Here is a 21984-nt window from a genome sequence, read left to right on the forward strand (position 1 = left end):
TCTATCTGATTTTAAAATCCCGAGACAAAGTAAGCATTGGGTTCTCAACTTGCTTTCCTCGCGAACATATGTTAAATAAACGAGTATTTTTGTTAAGGTTTACAGAAGAAATAAGCAAATTTGTTTCGTCGTTTCGAATTGAGGTAGAATAACGTCTTGGTAAAATGGTGCGTTTGAGCAAAGCTCCCATCTAAGCAATTGAACTTAATTGTAGGTGCTGCCATGCGTTTGGATAAAGCACCTATGATACGTTTCAACCAGCGAACTCTCGATTTTAATGTCACAGATTTGGGTCGCACAGCTTCGCATTATTATATAAAATACGATACGATAGAAATATTTAATGAACTTACAAAACCGTTTATGAACGAAGGTGATATTTGTAATGATATCGCGAGCCCAAAATCTAGTCTCTGATATGTCGTACATCGGGCAAAATATAACACGCATTGCGCGAGCTTTATGCTCCATTGTCTTGAGGAATAATGATTCGATACTTGCATGGCGTATATTACAAGTGTGCAAAATGTTTGAACGACAACAGTGGGATTCGATTTCGAGAGTCCTATGCGTCAGTTCTCGCATATCAATATCGAGACTATAGATAAATTAGAAAGCAGGGGTGTTAGTTTATACACACTTCGTGAAATAGATCATAATGAGCTAAAGGAGATAGTAAGTAACAGTAAATATGCTGAGCAGGTCTTACGTGCAGCTAAAGAATTGCCCATGCTCAATGTTGATGCCACTTTGCAGCCCATAACGCGTACAGTGTTACGTATTAAAATCAATATATGGCCAGACTTAGTTTGGAATGATCGGGTACATGATAAAACAAGTCAAAATTTTTGGTTATAGATTGAAGATCCCGAATCCAATTTTATCTATCATTCTGAATTGTTCCAGGTTTTTTTACCAATCCGCAATTACAATTCTATTACAAAAATAAATAATTTCTGTTTATGTGCTTTCTTCATGTTAAAATACACTTTTTAGGCGACGCGCAAATTTGTCTACAGCCAAAAACCACAAAAACTGGTGACGACAATACCTCTCAAAGAGCTTTTACCGCCACAATATTATATACGAGTAGCGAGTGACACTTGGCTGGGTACTAATGCGTGGACTCCATTAACTTTTAAGTACTTAGTGCTACCGGAATACCATCGCCCTCTTACTGAACTTTTGCCGCTGCAACCTTTAGCTGTTAGTGCTCTGAAAAATCCAGTCTATGAATCTTTATATAATTTTACGCATTTCAATCCTATACAAACTCAAGTCTCTCATTGCCTTTATTATACTGACAATAACGTTTTGCTGGGCGCACCCACAGGTTCAGGTAAAACTATAGTGGCGGAAATCGCCATACTTCGAACGCTCAATAATTATGAAAGAGCTAAGGTTGTTTATATTGCGCCTTTGAAAGCTTTGGTTAAGGAAAGAATTAGCGATTGGATTCTCAACTGATAGTTACCACACCAGAAAAATGGGATGGTATCAGTCGGTCTTGGCAGACAAGAGAATATGTACAGGATGTTGTACTAATTGTTATAGACGAAATACATTTCCTGGGAGAAGATAGAGGTCCTGTCATTGAAGTAATTGTGTCACGTACGAATTTCATTACGTCACACACCGGATGCAATATACGTATCGTTGGTTTATCTACTGCTTTGGCCAACGCTCAAGATCTCGCCAATTGGCTGGATATTAAGGAAATGGGGTTATGTAATTTTAAACCTTCGGTAAGACCGGTTCCTTTACAAGTGCATATAAATGGGTAATTAAACCGAATTGAATAACTTTTCTGCCTTTTCTTTAATCATTTATTTGCAGGCAAACATTACTCACCACGGATGGCCACTATGAATCGGCCGACATTCCAAGCAATACGCTCTTATTCGCCAACGGAACCCACCATAGTTTTTGTTTCCTCCCGCCGTCAAATTCGATTAACCGCTTGGGATCTGATTACTTTAGATACTTACGAAGAGGTAAATGAGATAACGATAGAAAAAGTGTGTTGCTGTAATATATTTCTTCTTTACTTCTTTGCTAGATTCTTCTGCCGGTGCCGTCTGTGCTCCCGGTGATGTAAAATACCTTAACAAGCTTAAACGCTACATTATCAGTAACATATACACTTATACTTACATGGTTGGCATTTTTACAAATTATTGAGAACATATATACGCTTATTCTCTAAAGGCACCAATTTTATACGCTTATTCTTTAAAAGCTTTAAAAAAATACCCGTATTAGATTCATATACAGTCGAAGTCTGTGGAGGTTTACCTCAAGGTAGCTGTCTCAGCCCAGTTCTTTTCAATCTATACACAGCCGACTTACATCAATTACAGGACAATACTACCCATTTATTTCAATATGCTGACGATTTCCTCATCATCTCTGCTGGAAAAGCATTAGTAGAAGCAGTCCGTAACCTTGACATTAAACCCAATCTTTTTTAAAGACTTTGTGCAGACTTAAATCTAACTTTCAACCCGGAAAAATCAAAAGTCGTCCGTTTTGCTAAGGATCACAGAAAAATTTTTTACATTACAATCAATGGTATAAAAATCAGCCTGTCTTACTCTTTTTAATTTTTGGGCAGAATAGTCAACTCAAGTTTAACCACGCATGAGCATTACAAGGATAGCCTCGAAAATTGCAACACAGGCACAAATGTCATCAAACTTCTGACCAACATTCACACCGGACTCCCACCTAGGAAAGCTTTAAACGTTTACAAATCTATTGTCAGATCCAAAATTGAATATTCTTACCCTACATGGTGCAATGCTCCTGCGTGTACATTAAAAAAAATACAAACCTTTCAGCACTCAATCCTAAGACGTTGTACCGGTTTGTCCCCCTCAACACCAACATAAATTTTACGTTCCATCTCTTATGAACTCCCCGTTGCTAAGAGAATTTATCTTGTAAGTGCAAAAGAACTTCTCAAGGTAAAAATCTTTAAACCTGCCTTCTTTGAGGAAGTCGTTTCCAAACACAATCACGTCATCAGTAGTTACTCTAACTGCTTCAAAAAATTCACTAACATCTTCAATAAAGTTAACTCAATACCCTCTTGGAATAATATTATTCATGATAAATGCGTAGTGCAATTAAACTTACTTAATACGCTCACCAACTCAAAAAAAAATCGGTCTTGTCTTCGCTTCGTCGAAAATAACTTCAAAATATATGCAACGGATGGATCTGTCAATTCGGATATTTTTAGTTTTTCAATTATTGAATACCCAAAGTTACTTTTAGGAAAATTCAAAGTTCTACAAGAACTATCATCTAATTTCATTGAACTTCTGGCCATCAGAGAAGCAATCCTCCATGGATCTGAAATTAAGCTGAAAAAATTTGTAGTTTTCTCTGACAGCAAATCTGCTCTGACTTTAATCAAGAACAAGGACCCATTCAATATGTATGTCTTCGATATCTACAACCTTTTAAAAGACCTAAGCATTGAAAAATGCCACATTATCTGGATCCCAGGTCACAGCGGTTTTAGTATCAATGAAAAAGCTGACTTCCATGCTCGTCAAGCTAGGTTTGATGGTACGGTTTTGTCCATAAACTATCCCCCAGAGAAGCTCTTCTGTTAGTCAAAAAACTTATCGTAAAAGAATGGAAAGACAAGTATCAGTTTTAACTAGAGAAAAAAGTGATCGGCTTTTCTACAAAATTTACACTTTTTTGACACCCACACTTCTACCTACAGGAAAATTTACAATATGGGAATTTAAAGTTCTTCACCGTCTTATGAATAATCACACTTACGACAAGGTTTATTTTAAAATGATCAATGATCACTGACATTCTTAGACAGTCTTTCAGTATATATAACTTGTATAACAATTTATATGAAATTTTTCGTGCTGGTAACTTTAGGCATTTGAAGCCTTTATCAAATCAGCTGATTTTTCGTTCTAATGTTGCATTTATAATTTGTTTTGCAATCACGAATCGCCTATGGTTTTTCGTTTGTCGGCATTTCTAGCCGGATTTTTGACTGTACAGTACCAAGTACGGTGATTTATGGGTTAACAGCGGAACAGAGCTTCTCATAGCGAACACTGTTAAATCAGTCTCTACCTATGCTCAAACTTTTCATCAATCGCTTTCAACTACGGATCTAATATTAACTTAACTGGTCCAATCCATTTCCTAACAAATCAAAAAAAAAAAAAAAAATAAGAAAGTCTACTGAAATATACTGTATATTATTTTCATTTCATTTTCATATATGCAATGCCGCTAAGATGTCTGTTTTATAAATAAATGAAATGTGGATTATATGATTTTGTTTTGTTTTCATAAATACATTTGCATGTTGGCTCTTGCGTCACGCAGAACGCATTTTGTCAGCACTTCGTTTTGATAGTAGTGAAGGAGAACGTAGAAAGCAATTATTGTGTTTCGCTTTAAAATGTCTAAAAGGATTATTTTCGCAGGTCATTATTGAAAAGATTTTAATTAACTTAGTATTGAATAAATTTATTTCATCCAAACCAGAAAATCTTGGTCTTTCCTCTAGCGACGATGAAGAAAATATAGGAGCAATTGAGTTGGACAAGGACATGTGCACGTCGTCTGAAATTGATAGCCTTTTTAAAATTAAATACAAAATTGCTCATGAGATGTCGGCAACCATGAAAAGGGAATTCATAATGAAATTATGCACAAACACGTAAGTGAAATGTAAATAAATGAAATCCAAACTAGGCCAATTAATACATTGCAGTTCGTTTACAAAAGTTGCCGCTGGCACTTCGGGCGCGACAGTGTACATATATGACATATGCCAAGAACGAGGACTAATAAAATCTGCATGCCTACCTTGCTCATCCTCAATCAGCGATCAACCAGCAAGTATATGTGGACTTAATTTCTTGAATGAGGATTCTAGCATATTGGTAGTAGGCACCACAGCCGGACACTTATTCGTCTATGATGTGCGACAAAACTATAGCCGGATGAGTTTTAAAAGGGGACCCAAACATTTAGATGTTCCTAAAGATTACCTTTGCTTGGATCGAAACGCGAATAGTCGTTTGCTTTGCGTGGGAACAGCAAACTATCGCGATATGGTGCAATTACTGTTTTTCGATTTACGCCAACGTAAACTAATGGGGTGCTATTCTGAGAGTCATCAAGGCGACATGACCGATATAAAGTTTCATCCCCAAAATCCCGATATTTTATGTACTGGATCCGTCGATGGTCTTATAAACATATTTGATCTTCACGAGACATCAGAGGAAGACGCTTTGTTAACTACTTTTAATTCTGAAAGTAGTGTTTACAAACTAAACTGGTATGTAAAATGAAATTGTAATTAGGTTTTTTGTGCTCATCACCAAAGTTTCCCATTATTGCGCCGTAAAATTCATACACATTGGACCAACGTTAAACTCCATTTAACAGGCTTGTAGTACTAAACCTTCCTTAAAAGGAAAGTTGAAAACTTACATATAGGGTCACAGTTTGTGGTTGCAATTGAAAATTGGTATAACCAAACCTAAGGCATCAATAAATGGGAAAAATATAAAAAAAAAAATTTAAATCAATTTTGGACCTCATTTAAATGTAAATGCGTTTTAATAGAAAACCATATATACTAACAAAAATCCAAGCATATAACATAAACCTACGTATTTTAACAGAAATCGCAAAATTTTAAGAAAAATGCATTTTAACTAAACCCACGCATTTTGACGGAAAACTCTAGACTTTTTTTGGAAAACTATGAACAGCTTAATAATTTTGTTCTTATTTAACACTAAGTTTACGGACGTTTTTACCTACCACACGTAAATTTGACGGATGAGCGAATACATATAACAATACATATAACAACACTTAGAAAGCAATGTAATTACACAAAACTAAAATATGAGGTATATATTCATGGAAAGTTTTCATTATTCAGTAATTTTATTCATTATTTGAATATTCTACATTCATTTCGCGCATCTTTTGCAAAAGCACTCAATTTTGTTTGTGCAATTTCCACAAAAAATGGAATATAGGTGTTATTGCCCCTGTTTCTTTTACCAAAACCAATTTAACAAGTCTTGCGTTCTTCCGAAGTTCTTGGTTACGGGTGATTGCAACCTACGCTTTCGTATTTTTTCTTCAACTGAAATAAAAAATCCTTTTTGGGTAATTTTGATCCAGTACACTCAGTGAATAAGATCCATGCATTTATGAAAAGCACCTGGAGAGGCCATCGAAAACATACTGCTTTGGTGGTATATTTGCGAAACATTTCGTCTACTACGTTGACTCCTGACTTTGTCTCATTTTAATATGCTATTGTTCTGGGGCATGTTTTTAATTGTGTTTTATTGTTATAAAAGTACGCGTAGTACTTAGTAACAGCAACTTTAGATTTGACTTACATTTATATATAGTGAATATGCATTTTCCTGTTTTGTAATCTTCTGAAGAATACAAATTCATTTAATCTTTCTTGATTTTTGTTTGGCTGTTTGGAAGTTCTCTCTTGTTGGCTCGAATAGTTCCAACTAAACTTCGTCCTTTTTGCAACTAATTTTTCAGCTAGAGGAAAAATTATCCATGGATTTATTTCTGCCCTTTATGAAGATATAATTCGGCTAATTTTAAAACTAGAAATTCGCCCAAGGGTGTTGAAGTTCGCGTTTCATCCTTACCTAAGTAAGGGAACACATTTATAAGACTTAGATTGAACATCTACAGCCAACCAAAACTTCATGCCAAGCTTGTGCGACTTGTTTGGCATAAATTGTGTGAATTTGCAGGTGGCTTTAGTAGGGAACAGTTGCTCGTCTATTGAATCTCCGTAAGGTTTATAAGAGCATTGGCTATTGTGTATAAATCGATTCGCTTTTTTGGGATATCATTGCAAATTTGTCTGTGCGTAAACGTTTAGATTGTTCCGTTTTCTTACCAAATCTGACAAATCGAAGAATTTGCTTGAATTTATCTCTGGGCATTGCATTAGAAAAAAATGCTGGCTCCCATTTCTTGGACCATTTAGCATTCAGCACTTAGCGAATTTGCTTCATACGGTCCCCTAGCAAACACGACGTGCTTCACCTTCAGTGCAACTCTTTATTTTTTTTTGGTTATACTTAAATGGAAATCACATTTCGTTTCACGTAAGCACCAGCCCAGCGATGTTTTTGAAGATTTTGTGGATAGGATATCGACCACTATCTCTGCCCACTTCCAATTTCGTCAAAGTTGTTCCCGAACTATCTCGTAATATTTGTCTTATTCGCCGATTCAGCATCATAGGATATCTCTTTTCACCCTTTTTGTGCGAAAACTTAATTTCTGTTGATTTTGTTTTTCACTGCCTAATGATTCCCCAGCCTGCATACTTTCATCAGATTCCAAGATCTCAATTTCGTCCTCATTCTGAATCACTTGCTTTTCATCCTTTTCAGAGCCGCACTACTTTTCACAAATGTTGACTACGTTTTCAAATAACGGAGAAGTATCGAAGTATTACCGCTACAGTCCTATTTATTATTATTGTTGTAATGTTTGCATGGGTAGAATTAATTTTCTATAAATTTTGTCTACACTACGATCGCGTGAAATAGACGCATATCCGTAGAGAATTTAATGGATAAAAGACAGCGCACAAGATAAAATAAAAATGCAAATGGCTTTTGTAATTTTCCCCATAAATTTCGAAATGCTTCAAAATGACACGTCACGTAAACATAGTGTTAATATTGCTCAGGAAGCGGTGTCTAATGCAAGCCAAGAAAATACTTTCGAAAGCGACAAATTAATGGGGAGTTTTAGGTTAAAGAGTTTTGTAGAGGAATTGGAACCACTACGTAAGAATTTTTTACTACTATGACCATAAAAAAATCCCGAAAAACAAATGTAATTTCGCATTGAGCATCTTTAAACTAACTTTGTTAACATCTATTTTAAGGCATAAAACTCTCTATGAAAAGGACATTATTTCATGTATGACCACCACCAACGATCTTAAACTCTACAATAGTGAAGAGTATGATTTAGTTGCTGAATTTGAATGGCCTAAAATTACTGATGCGATAAAACGCAAGGCGCCATCAAATTGCCATCTAATTAATACGCACAGTACCTTAGACAATAAGATTTTTTCATTAGTCGGGACAAATTTTAATAAGGGGTAAGTATTATTGAATGGGAAAAATATACCCAATAAGTTGAAAATTATTTTCTTGTAGAGAAATTCTACGTTCTGTGCAATTGAAGGACCAAATGATACCGTTGGCTAACTTCAAGGGCAATAAACAAATTATTCGCGACAGCGTTTTTGAAATGAATTCAAATGCATTAATAACCGGAGGGGAAGGCGGCTTTTTAACATTATGGACGCAAGAAGATCGATTAAATGATTCAACGCAAAATTATTCACAAGAATTAAAGCATAAAATTAAAAGGGGTTCTCATAAAACAAATCCATATTAACCATTACAACCGACTTCTAGTAATAACATTAGAATACAATACGCTAATATGAAAATAAATAAAAATGGACATCCACACAAATATGTTTATACAAATAAATATGTAAAAGCTGGAATCTGAACTATTAAAAATTTTGATAATGGAGTTAATTTACTTTCTGCAATGGATTCAATTGTTTCTTATGATAACAAATTCACCGTAGGAAAAAGCGTGTTTTTCGTTTTATTTATTGAAAATAGCTCATCTGAAGAAAAAGTTGATATATGATAACATTGAATAGTAGCATTTATAAGTAAATTTTAAGTTGGCAACATTGAAACTTCGGTCTTTACGAATTCGTAAATTGTTTGTGTTTATGAAAATTTTTATTTAAATTTCCCTGTTTCTCCAAACATAATTCAATTAACCGATTCAAATTAACTGTGAAGTAAGTCATGTCCTTTTTTGCTGGTAATACATCGATGGGAGCGACAAGTACGCCTGCTAAACGTAAGTATAGGGCTAGCAGCTTTTGCTTTAAACATTGCGTTTGTAACATCAAAAATTACAGCTAGTGGATTCTTTTCATCTTTTGGTACATCCGGTGCAGGTACATCGTCAGCATTTGGTGCTCCAGCTGCTTCATCGGGCGCGGGCTTTGGACCACAAACATCGATGGGTTTTGGAATTGCGGCGGCGCCAACGACTACTTTAGGCGGCTTTGGAAATTTTGGCTCAGCTACCACAACAGTTCCCACTTTAGGTGGATTTGGAACTTTTGGTACTAGTACGTCTAATGCTTCAGCTTTTGGTGGATTTGGTAGTGCGGCGGTTACAGCAGCGCCTACATTTGCAGGTTTCGGTACAACAGCAGCAACCAGTACCCCGAGTTTCGGTTTATTTGGCGGAACCGCACCAACGACAACAGCCCAAAATTTTGGAGGCTTTGGAACGCAAAGTTCTGGTTTTGGACCATTCGGAACAGGTAACATTGAATATAAGCTATGTTAAAGAAAGAATAGAAATAATCTTTCCAATTGCCATTATTGACTGAATAGGTTTTAATAAAACTCCAAACTATACAGTAACGCCAGGTTTTGGAGGATTTAGTGGCAACACTGGTTTCATGATGGGGCAACCGCAGCAGCAACCTGCACAGATATCGCCTGACGAAGCTTTCGCTCAGTCTATCTTCAATGTTTCGATTTACGGTGACGAACGCGATACCATTATAGCCAAATGGAATTATTTGCAAGCTATGTGGGGTATAGGCAAATCGTTTTATTCTCAAACTGCTCCACCAGTTGAAATTACTCCTCAAAACTATCTGTGCCGCTTCAAAGCCATGGGATTTATACGATTGCCCGGCAAGGATAATAAAATTGGATTAGTCGCCTTGAATTTTAGTAAACCTCTATCTGAAGTCAAAAGCCAACAGCCACAAATTGTAACGGCTTTAAACTCTATATTTGGTAATAAACCCAATCTAATTGTTAACATTGATTCAAGCAAGGAATACGAAGAAAAAAGATGCCAACTAATTATATATTTAGAAGAGAAAATAGCAATAGCCCCTAATGAAACAAAGCGAATTTTAGCTACAGATTTAGCTAATTATCTAAATCAAGATAACATTCGGCCTCAGTTGAATAATTTAGGTATTATTCAGGTATTAGCTCTGGTCTTGCCGGATGAAGATCAGCTTAAAGAATACTTAGAAAATGCACCAAAAGGCATTGATCCACGTATGTGGCGTCAGGCTAAATTAGATAATCCAGATCCTTCGAAATTTATTCCGGTACCTATGATTGGTTTCAATGAACTTAAACGGCGTATTAAATGTCAAGAAAATGAAACTGAAACTCATGCTTTATACTTGCGTAAAGTGGAGAAGGACATGGCTGAATTAAGGCAACGCCATGCGACGGCTAAAGCCAAAATCCTGGAACATAAACGCAAATTGGCTGAACTTGGTCATACAATTTTAAAGGTCGATTAGATTGTTAAAAACTTCAAGTAATTAATTGATAAACCATTAATTTTTTTTTTAACGCAGATAATCGTTAAACAAGAATGCACACGTAAAGTGGGTTTAGCTCTTACACCCGAAGAAGAAAGGTTACGCACAAAATTGGAAAACATGCAAGCTCTAGTCTCAGCTCCTACTCAATTCAAAGTACTTATGTTATGCTTTATTAATGAATGCATATATACCCCGTTGTGCACACAAGTATAATTAATTTTCCCTTCTATGTGCTCACATCTAATAGGGTCGTATAAGTGAATTGCTATCACAAATGCGTATGCAACGAAATCAATACATGCTGACCGGTGGCAGCGAATATACTATTGACAAAGATAGTGAAGAAGAAATGAAAAGTTTCCTAGGCATGCAACAAAAAGCAATGGAGGTTCTTACAGATACAGTAAACAAGGATTTAAAAGCATTACAAATTATTATCGATGGGATGCCGGAATTAGTACGAGGTTAAAATTCTTAAAATTGTAAATGTACGTGTGTTTGAACTGTTGTTAAATAAATTTATAAATGCTAAGAAAAAACTCGGGGAGAAATTATCACATCGAAAGTTTTTTAACATACTGGTTATGTGAGCAAAACGTAATCGTAATCAGTAGAGTTATACATAATACGCTCAGAGTTTCTAACATCACTAGAGAATCACTCCGTGTGTTGCCTGTGCTCAAATTGGGAACATAAATCTCGTCATATTTCACTTGTGTGCGTCTATTTATTCATGCAAATAACTTTGAACTTGTCTTGTCTTTTTCTGAATAGTAAGAAAACCGGTTTATAAAAATCCAACGGATTTACTTTTTTGCAATCAGTTAAGTAAAAAAATTTATGTTTGCTAAGGCAAATTTTGCGTACTCATTCGCTTTCTCAAACTATTTGAAATTTCAGTTAAACTTAATGTCAGGACAAAATTTCGAAGCGAAGAAAAGGAAAAGAACTAAATTTTCATAGTCTTTATGGTATTGGGCGGCCGCGGTTGACTTTTTTATGGTTGATGTATGCTGCACCTTATAGTAACAAACAAGAAAAACGGAAAACAAAGGTATTCATAGTTTTTACTGCATAGTCATGAACTTTCACCTGTTTGGGTCACTGTCCAATTGTTCTGTAAATTTGGAGGCGATATCTTCATTTTTGCGAGCGAAAGTGTGATGATTACCACCGAGACTACACTATTGGGATGGATAGTCGAGTAAACGAACATAGGTGCATCCCGAATTTCACAACGGGGAAGAATTTGTATACTTTATGTTATACCGATCTTGAAGCTTAAAAATTACATTTTGATACATTATAATTTTGGGCATGTATGGTGTTTTCAGCTTTTTGATACGAGTTTTACAGCATCGTCCACACAATATACATTCAAGCTCTTATAGTTTATGGGTAATGAGTAAAAAAACCATATTTTATTCCTTTTGAAAAGCAGAGTTGTTTACGTGCTACTGTACGTGTTCTTCGAGCATTTTCAACATCAACCTGCGTGTAAGAGCTTCCAATAATTTTGCCAAATTTGAAGTCTCTATCATCGTTTTGCGAAGAATGTTTACAGCAAACATTACATAACAGACGGAAGAACTTATTTAATTCGATTCAAAATTTCATGCTAATCAAAAATATGTACACTTTGTGGCATGATCTCTGAAGTATTATAAACGTTTTGCCAAATTGAATATACCTATCACCACTGGTTGACTTTTCAGTCCCCAGATGCTCAATTACTATGTATAAATTTTATAAATCAAGTTTAAGTTTTCTATCTGAAACAGTGAAATTTCGCGGCAAGGAGGAAGAGAGCACAGATCAATGCCTAGGCATCCTCTTCTGATTAAAAATATATAAATCTTATCAGATCTTAGGGAATGTTACAAACGGTATGACGAAATCGTTCGACGATGGATATTAATATTAGTGTTCAACGTCAACAAACTCTTTTCCTTTTTTTTATCAGCAAACGTATAAAAACGACTTTTTTTTGGATATTTTGTTGGAAAAATTGCACTCATTACACATAAATGGGGGAATTACGAAAAACAAGTTGTCTCCCAAAAACCAGTTAATGCTATAATTGTTGGTTTATTAACATTGTTTAAACCAACAACAACGAAATGTTGAAGTTATATTAATTATATTAAATTATATGTAGCGTAAATGTTAAAGGAGAGAAATTTGCTTCTTTTTGCTAGCTAAACAGGGGAGAGGCATTTAAGGAAACGCATTCATCATTATTTTCAAATCTTTGATTTTCTAGTAACATTACTCTAACAATTTTAATGTTCACTGTTGTTACCTTTTTTGAACTTGCCGTTATTTCTTTTTTAAAAGAGTAGAGTGTAGATTGTTAAGCTTTCAATATTCGATCAAATCCAATGGGAAATTTTATCCTTGTTATTACTGATACATATTTACAATGGTGCACAATTTCCCACATTAGCATTAGTTGAAAGTAAAATCGTTTTGGATAAGAGTTCGTAACTAGTTTTTACATTTGTACTTCCCAGTTATGCGAGTTAAATCTGATGAGATTCAGTTTGAGTAGATTTTGTAGCTTCCGTTTAACATTGTCTTAGTTTCTTGTATAAATGCAGCAGTACACCAGATAGCGGCTTGCACAAGTTATTTATATCTACGATAAAAGTGAACCAATCCCAAACATTTGTAAATCGCAATGATTCCAATAGTAATAGTGAGTGATAATCATTAATTTAAAAAAATTAAAAACAAGACATTATTTCTAAAAGATGTAAAATTTTTCAAAAAAGAAAAGCCACTTAAGCGAGTAAAGCAATAACAAAGAGAAAAAAGAAGAAAACATAGTAGTAGCCTTAGAATGAACTTTAGACATTCGCCATTTATATTTAAGATTATATTAGATAAATTCAGTTTACCATTTTCTTGTTTTTCTTGTTCTGTTATTCAACAAATGAACTACGGAAAACTCGCTGGGATGTGCAATTTGAAAGGAGAGTAAGTTAGCGCCTCTCGACACGCGTTTGGCACGTGTTATATGCTTTTTTTCTAATAATGATTGCTATGTGAGTGAAAAAATTTCAAATACTTTCACAGAATGTCAACACAGTTGCATGTACGTTCCACTAAAGAGAATCGTCTTCTGGAAATATAGTGAAAACTCGACGGGACGGCCTGCCTTTAAGTATCCCAGATCACTTTACAATTATTCATATTAGGACTTTTCAAAATGAGACGTTATATGGAAAGTCCGAAAGATCCGAACCTTTTTAAATAGCATTCGTCCTTCCGCCAAAAGATGTCAATATATTAAATTTGATTGAAATATTATAAAAATTATGACCGGGAAGTGGAACACAAAAAAGCAAGACAGATAGACAGACAGACAAGCTTAGATCGATTGAGATCCGTAACACGTCGGTGTATCAAAAGTCATGAGAATATCTCATAAATTGCGATCTGTAGGTCGAACACAAGGCAATAAGACAAACAGTTAGACGGACGAACAAGCTTAGGTACAGTAAAAGACAGGTCCATAAAAATTTATATAAACTTTTTTTCATACCTATGCTACGAAAGCATACTAAGCATAGTTTGCGCCGATATATGCATTATCTAGAAGGAATTGTGATAAATCCAATTTCTATTATACCGGTCGATTCAGAGTTACTTTCTGGATCATACTCTGGATTGATCTGAGCTTGTCTATCCCTCCGTCTGAATTGTTTTCTTCTGTTAAATCTACGGATAGCCATGTTTTGAAATATTTTGGTGAAAATTGGTCCAGTGATGCATTTTGGATCTAAGTCGACCTAAGCTTCTCTCTCTGTCTTCTTTTCTTGCGTTCAACCTACATGTCGCCAAGTTTGAAGGTATTTTAATGGAATTGGTAAACTGGCGTGTTTTGGCTCAAAGACGAATCCTATTGGAAATGGTTCGGATCCCTTATAAAGCCGTACTTTGAAAATTCGTTATATAAATTGCGATGGAGTGGTGTAGAGTATCTAAAAGTGGGTCGTGGCTTGTTTTGCAGGCATGAAATTGTGTCAGACTGTTTCTTTAAAATCAAAGACCCACAATTGTTTTTTCTTAATTACGAGAACAGAAGATGTCATCAACTTTAGTTTAATATTACAGAACGTGCATTATAGCAAATAAATTCCCTTTGCAAGAAATCACCAACAGTACGGTATTCATCTTTATGCTTTTTTTATGTTTTCCATCTTTTGATTAAGCGGATATATCATTGAATCGCTTTATTAAAATATAACTTTTTATTTTTTACTTCAAGCTTTCAATATGCCTAGTAAATGTGGCGTCTTCTCTAACTCTCAACAATAATGCAACCTTCTCGGCTGAAAGACTTTTGCAAAACGATCAGAGCGTTAACCTTGATATTATACATCCACAATTAATAAGCATTGAACATTTGCAGGCGTTGCTGCAACGAGCCACTCAACTATTTCAACCGGTACGCGTTCAACAAACGGAATCCTTAGCCAATTCTGACCAACAAATTAACGTACCACCGCAATATATGCAACCGCCTTCTAGCAATCCATATAATTTTTATATGCCACTCTATGAACACGACGGGGAGGATAAGATACTAAATAATAAACTTGATGAACGCAGTCGCAAGTTGCAAAAACTCATACCACCGTCAGCGGCAATTATAATTCAACAGGATTTTCTTAAATCCAATTATGCTACAAAAGCAAAAAAGTCACCAAAAAAATTTGATTCTCATCTTAAGCATATCAATGTTAAATGGTTAAATAGCTACGAAAAGCAATTTTCTTCTCCAGATAATAAGAAGGCAATGACGGTACCAAAAGCTGTGTATCTGATTAATGACGAACGTAATCGAATCAATTTCGATGATTCGTTTTTCAGTGCTAATATGACAGTAAAAGAAACCGATAATAAAATGAAAAAAGCGAAATCGGATCAACTAAATCAAAGTCATCAGCTTGAAGAGGACTCGTTCGTGGCATCAAAATTTCAATTACCTGTAATTAAAAGAAACGATAAAACAATAATAGCTAGACGAACATAAAGCGATGTAGGGTATTTTCTCTTCTTCTTATAGAATTATGTCGAAGGCAACTTAGTAGTAGACTTTTAAATGATTGTCAATTTATTGAACACTTGACTGTAAATAAAAATATATGTACTTTCATAACTTTCACTTGACATCGGCGATGTTAATTGAACTGAATTCCGTAAAAGTTATTATTTAAAGAATACGCACAATTTTATCGATGTCATCCAAAGGTCCCGATGTGCCGAAGAGAAATAATGATGGTTGGAACCATTCTACGCGTAAGGTTGCATTGACCAGAATTCTTCGTGAAATACCAACGCGAACTGTACGTACCCCCCAGCCAGTTTTGATCGTATTATTTGATTGGTTTTTCGCTTAATACCCTTATTTATACCCCCAAATCGTCACTAAGGTTACCTGTAGGGTAGCATTAACGCTCTCCTTACCCATAGAAGTATACCTGGAATAACTTGAATTACTACTTGTATTCTTGTATTCTAGTAGTCTTTGCACTTGATCTTAGGTAAAAGTTATATTTTCCGTCGAACCGAGTCATCTATAGTTTTCATATTTCTCACAGCATTTAGCATACTTCCTCTAAAAGACCCTGCCACTGTTAACGATTGACGATTGGTAACATTATCTATTTCTCTGGCTCCGCAGTTAATGGCGTAAGTAATTTCTTCTAAACGAGTTTTTAAACCAAACTGATTTCCCCACCGTAGATACAGCTGCGATGGAAATGTCATAAATTCATTTTAATTGCTCAAATGTTTCATAAGCATCTTTCACACGAGCTGGCTGAACGTAAACGGCTTGCGTATGAAATGTTGTATCGAGTATAGTTTTCAGCAAAGGCAAAGGGAAAGGAAAGGGTAAGCAGCGCGATGACATAAACGCTATACACTAATGTAATTATGGTGACGATATTCGGATTAGTCCTGACAATGAAGTCAAAACGGTTACGATTTTTAGAGCCCAAACAATTTCATGGCTTTCTATTACTCCAACTTTTGTTACGATTTCTCTTGAAATATCCTCGACTTGCCGGAGTGAAACAGTGATTTGCAGCAAACTATTATCTGATAACAAATTAAAAATCAATGTTAAAATTGAAACCGATATTAAAATTAAATAATTTAATTATATAATTTTTACGTTACCAAAGGACAGAATACTGTTGACTCTCGTTCGCTACGCATTTGCTCAATGAAAAAAATGCTGCTTTTGAATATGAATTATTTTATTTTTATTTATTTTTTTGGTTGTAATCTTCAGATCATATCAGAAATAGTAACTGACAGAAGCGTAAACAAATAATTCAAAAAAACTACGCAATGACAACAAGACATACTATTCCGAAATGTTATGCTACGTGTTTTGTTGTCGCAAAGTCTTACATAAAGTACGAGAGGACTTGATTCAAAAAATAATTCGACATTCCTTTGGCATCAACAATAGAAATAACACGAAATTTGACTTTCGGCAAACGGCAGCTGGATAACCTTTTTTTCTCGTGTTTTATCGGTGTTAATGGAAACAATAAATAAAAAAAGAGAATTTAAAGAAGGAAATGAAAAAAATAAATAAAAAATAAAGGTTTAAAGAAGAAACGAAACTTTTGGAAATTTAAAAAAAATATATATATATGTACATATATATTAATTTTTTTTCGTTTTTAGTCCGGATTGGTAAGTGTTCCCCGGGATAAGTGCTACAACAGCATCAGCAGGTCTCCTATGGAGACCTGAGATCTGAATTAATTGTCACGGATAGAGACGATTTCAACGATTTCTATACGAATGACCATAACAAGAGATCGAGGATGGCTAGGGACGATGTTAGTCTATTTCTCAAAAGAGGAGTTATAGCCAACGATTTGACAGTGCTCAGAAACCAGGTATTTAATAAGCCTTCTAATTTGGGTGCCAAAGAGATTGCAAAGCGTGATATAAATTTGTGTGGCTATCTTTCACAAGGCAGTCTTGTAGTTTTTGTTGAAACTGGTGAAAATGCCGAGGGAAAACGTGTGAACTTCAGCTCGGACTTTTTTGTTATGATTATTTAAAAACTTTCAGCATCGACGGCTTACTAGAATTAAAAGTAGTTAGCAGGGGCAGAGCTGAATTGCTCGAAAAAGAGATCATCAAAAAGCGGTCTCCGAAATTTTTGTCAATTCTGCTGATAGGAAGATATCCTAACAACAAAAATGAGTTCATCCCAATCACTAGCATGAAAATAAGTTTTAAGGGGATAGCCTTCCCCAAAGTAATTAAATTAAATTTTTGTAATTTGCCCGTGGAGTACTTTGTATCCACTTTAAAGCAATGCTTTAAGTGCGGGAGGTATGGGCATATGTCCAAGTTCTGCAAAGGGAAGGAGGAAATATGCTTAAACTGCGGGAAGTCTCGCAAGTGTGAAAAGTGTGCAACAATGATATGCTTGTCCTGTGGTTCAGGTGAGCACAATACTCTAAAAGACTGCTGCCCGAACGGGGAGCTGGAATTAAATATCAACAAGATCATTGCCATTAAAAATCCCTCCTAAAAAGAAGTGAAAGAGAAGTTTCCTTCAAACTATTTTGAATGTTTGGATGACAACTCCTACGAGGAAAATTTCCTTCCATTGGCGAACTTGCGAGTAAATCCGCTGTGGTTCCTTTTTAGTTTAAAATATGACTTCGCTTTTACAATATAATATTCAAAGTGTTGACATAATTTATCATTTTTCTTATGGTCAGTCTGCCTAAATGCCGAAATACGGGCAATTCGCAACCACCTCTTTCAACAACTAAGTGATGAATTTAAGAAGATTGCCTGTGTTAAAGCCTTGTCTATAAAATAAATCCCACATTTCAATTCAAACCCTGGGAAATCTAAATCCTTTATAGACTCATGAATGGTCACACAAATGATAAAGTATATTTAGAAATAATTCATGCTATGCCATGTGACATTTGTAAAGTTGTCGAGTCTGCTGGGCATCTAATTTTTAGACGTCACAGGCTTCATGGTATTAGAGATTCTTTTAGCTTCTTCAAGTTATATGATGCTCTCCTCGATCTCTTTATAGTAAAGAAGGTAAGTCATCACAAGGAACTAACGTGATTTACTGGAAAAGGGGATTTATCGTTTTAAATTATTTTTTGCGTTCAATCATTTTTTATTGCTATAACATTCCTTTTTTGTTTTGCACATTTTTTTTCTTTTTTTCACATGACTTCGAAGAACTCAACAATCGACAATTACATACAGAAACTATTACTCTTAATATATCGGCATTAGCTACTAGCCGCTTTTTTTTAATTGTGGTATATAATTCCTACCAATAATTACGATTGTTTATTATCTGTACATACAAACCACAAATTTATTGGCTTAGTCTATCTCCCCACCTACACTCAACTCAAAAAAAAAAAAAAATTCGAACCGCGAAATGATGAATTCTTATTACGAAACTTCATAAAACGCCACGTTCAAGAGTGACCTAAGAAAACCCAACTATTGCAATAAATGAAAAAATCATCAAACGTTCCGTAGCTTCTTGCGACCTCAACAAGAAGTAATAAAAGCTATATTTTTATTCAAAATATATCATGTACTTTATTTTAGTGGCTAGGGCTCCCAGAGCGCTGAGTATGTTTCTCAAAGCAGCTTTGGAAAGGGACACATTTTTGATTTCTATCCTCGATTTTTAACTGGCAGGTATTACTTAAGAAAGAGTTCCAATTCTGGTATCTGCGCAATGAGGGAGGTTAGCACTTTCCCTTGCCATCTCGATTTTAACTCCTACAGATTCCACATTTGCGTAAAATATTTGGTCTAAAGCTAAAATCTTTGTGATCTTTTACAATGATGATTGACATCTGTTTCATTAAAAAATGATCTTAAGAATGTGATTTGGGATTATTATATTTTCTAAAGCGTTATATTATTCATTACACAAAAGTCACTAAAGGAATATCCATTTTAGCTTAAATTACATTTTAAAGTTTTAGTTTGAAATATTAATGTCTACTACCATCTCCTATGTCCTCCACCTCCACCACCTCCTCCACCACCACCACGACCACCCCGGCCAGATTTGTTATTTCCGCCACCACCACCGCGGCCACCTCTAGAAAAACCGCGTCCCCCACCACCGCCACCGCCACCCCTACCGCGCCCACCAAAGCCACCACGCCCGCCATTCTGATTTTTAACTCCTCCTGGAGGACCTTTTTTTTTCGGACCTTTGGGTTGCGGAGCTTTAGGCAAAAATCTAGCTATTGGCAATAATTTTGTTGGTTCAATGAACAGCTGTTGATTGCTTTTAAAACTGCTGGCTTTCATATTATCCGATAATTTCACAGATACAGAATAATCTCTGATGGTACCGAAGATTTCATCAATTTTACCAATAGCTTCTTTGTTTTCTAGGTAAATGGGTGCACTGAAGTAAGGCACATCTTGAATATCAACTTTAACAACGAGATCATCTTGACAACTGTAACTGAAATGGCCTAAGGGCACGATGCGTTCTGGCGGTCCTTGTTGAAAATTATTGTCACGGAAACCTCGGCCGCCTCCACCTCCACGATTAGAGCGAAAGGCCCCGCCTCCACCGCCACCACGTCCACCACCACGTCCGCCACCACCACGTCTTTGACCACCACCACCTCCTCGACCAAATCCCATATCGATTTTTCTATGCTTTACAGAGATATCTGATTAACCGAATTAATCCAAAAATTCAGACCACGCGGCGAGAATATTTTTATGTTTTTATGTGAAATGCTTTGAAAACATGGTTACCACATTTTAAAAAAATTGAAGTTATATGGAAATACAAAAATGGGATTATGTCGCAGATGTTATCAAATCAAAAAGTAGCCAATAAATGAGTCTTATGCGTCGAAAAGTAGAAGCAAGACAACCGATCAAACATACAGTTTCAACGGTAAAAATAAAAATATATCTAAACAAAGAATTTATGAAAGTAACTTTAAGGCCCTAATTGACTTGGCAAATATAAATGTTTTTATCCTCAGGCCTGGAAAAGAAATTGCATGTATACAAATATAGATAATTATAAATACTTTACACTTTTTTTTTAGAAAGTAGACGCGTGTATTAGAAATTCGTGTAAGAAAACTTGTGTAAAAAAATACATGGGACATGTGATAAATTTGCGACATGTTCTACAACCTTAAAAAATCATGTAAGATGAAAACACTCTGTATATTTTTTCAAAAAATCGTGCAAAAAAGGTAATGTAATCCGCATACATAGTTATAAAGCGAAACCAGTTTATTTTTATTACAAAAACAAATTAAAAATAGTGTGCAGTGAAAATTCAGTCCATAAATTCATACAATATATAAAAATTATCCAAGCCAATGATTCGGGTTGTTTCTTTGGTAGATGCTCAAAATCTTTCACTGGCGATCTGAACCAAAAGACTTCTAAAAGATCCTACCCTCCTAAACCTTGATAGAACACCGCATGCAATCGAGTTTTGCCAAACTTCGACTCGCTGTAAATAAGTGCAAAAAATTTCCTTCTAGAATAAATTTCAAATTTTTGGGCAACTGTACTTTGTTATATAAACTCTTCGTCTATAAAAACATGTTAATGAATAATGATGAGTCAGGGATCTGTATTGAGTCATCTTTGCTTTAATTCACATATAAACTGCAGTATTGTCGATTTGTCGCACTCTACCGTTATTTACAAGTTATTGCTAAGTTTACATTTTATTACATTTCAAATGTGACACCTAACCTAGTTAAGATAGCCTAATTTAATTGTAACCCATATTACTCGTAATTCTAGCAATAACCTATTTTAATTATATTATTCGCTTAAGTTAGCATTAAATTATTAGTTATATAAGACACCTGACCATACCTCAGTCAGGTCAGAATATAAGCAAGTATTTAAAAGAAAAGTAACAAATAAAGACTTTAAAATAATCCACTAAATAAAAGAACATTTAATTTTGAGTGGTGTCACTACAAAACATAATTTTCAGTTCCCTTCCTTAGAACATCTCAATCTGAGCTATGCTGACGATCTTGTCAATTTTAGATTCAACTTTGATCCAAATTTGTGTAGGCGCAATATGCAATCTGCCCTCGACATTATTTCCTTTCCTCTTGAATCGCATCAACTCACAATTTTAGTCAATAAGTCCAAATACTTGGTCTTTTCAAAAAAAAAAGGAGAGACATCACTGTTACTCCCCTGCTCATCCACGGTTCTTCTATTCCGTTTCTTAAAACTTTCGGCTTTTGAGGCTTTGTTCGACACTCGAAACTTTCCCTAGCAGCTCACGTTAATAAAACTGCCAAACAATGTTTTCAGCTCGAGGTATTGAAATCCATTTGTGACAACTCTTGGGAATCTGACCCTTCTTGCATGATTAAACTGTATCTTGGCTTAATGAAACCGAATTAGAACACGTCTTTTCACTCTTATTGGACATCTCAAAT

General features: G+C 35.2%; 4 protein-coding genes and 1 pseudogene across 5 annotated transcripts; 4 read left to right on the forward strand and 1 right to left on the reverse strand.

The window, feature by feature from the left end:
* The first annotated feature begins 232 nt into the window (after nucleotides 1–232).
* On the forward strand, nucleotides 233–2093 carry LOC119641013 (annotated as a pseudogene).
* A 2174-nt stretch (nucleotides 2094–4267) lies between these two features.
* LOC119640929 (WD repeat-containing protein 89) lies at nucleotides 4268–8537 on the forward strand. The gene is made up of 5 exons (XM_038039288.1): nucleotides 4268–4472; nucleotides 4534–4708; nucleotides 4763–5335; nucleotides 7958–8179; nucleotides 8238–8537. The coding sequence occupies exons 1-5, from the start codon at nucleotides 4448–4450 to the stop codon at nucleotides 8479–8481; spliced, it is 1239 nt and encodes a 412-aa protein (XP_037895216.1). The 5' UTR covers nucleotides 4268–4447; the 3' UTR covers nucleotides 8482–8537.
* A 240-nt stretch (nucleotides 8538–8777) lies between these two features.
* Nucleotides 8778–10967, forward strand: LOC119640919 (probable nucleoporin Nup54). 2 transcript variants are annotated; one of them, XM_038039271.1, is made up of 5 exons: nucleotides 8778–8970; nucleotides 9032–9445; nucleotides 9519–10450; nucleotides 10517–10636; nucleotides 10731–10967. In XM_038039271.1, exons 1-5 carry the CDS (start codon nucleotides 8916–8918, stop codon nucleotides 10950–10952), a joined length of 1743 nt encoding a protein of 580 aa, XP_037895199.1. In that variant the 5' UTR covers nucleotides 8778–8915; the 3' UTR covers nucleotides 10953–10967. The 2 variants fall into 2 exon arrangements, with proteins under 2 accessions (XP_037895199.1, XP_037895200.1); XM_038039272.1 differs by having other exon boundaries at nucleotides 9071–9445.
* Nucleotides 10968–13102: 2135 nt separating this feature from the next.
* LOC119641014 lies at nucleotides 13103–15524 on the forward strand. The gene is made up of 2 exons (XM_038039434.1): nucleotides 13103–13181; nucleotides 14757–15524. Exons 1-2 carry the CDS (start codon nucleotides 13164–13166, stop codon nucleotides 15522–15524), a joined length of 786 nt encoding a protein of 261 aa, XP_037895362.1. The 5' UTR covers nucleotides 13103–13163.
* Nucleotides 15525–19136: 3612 nt separating this feature from the next.
* LOC119640946 (probable H/ACA ribonucleoprotein complex subunit 1) lies at nucleotides 19137–20424 on the reverse strand. The gene has a single exon (XM_038039322.1). The coding sequence runs from the start codon at nucleotides 20186–20188 to the stop codon at nucleotides 19529–19531; it is 660 nt and encodes a 219-aa protein (XP_037895250.1). The 5' UTR covers nucleotides 20189–20424; the 3' UTR covers nucleotides 19137–19528.
* Between the last annotated feature and the right edge of the window lie 1560 nt (nucleotides 20425–21984).

The sequence above is a fragment of the Glossina fuscipes genome, unplaced genomic scaffold (genome assembly GCF_014805625.2).
Source record: "Glossina fuscipes isolate IAEA_lab_2018 unplaced genomic scaffold, Yale_Gfus_2 133, whole genome shotgun sequence".
Taxonomy (NCBI): Eukaryota; Metazoa; Arthropoda; class Insecta; order Diptera; family Glossinidae; genus Glossina; species Glossina fuscipes.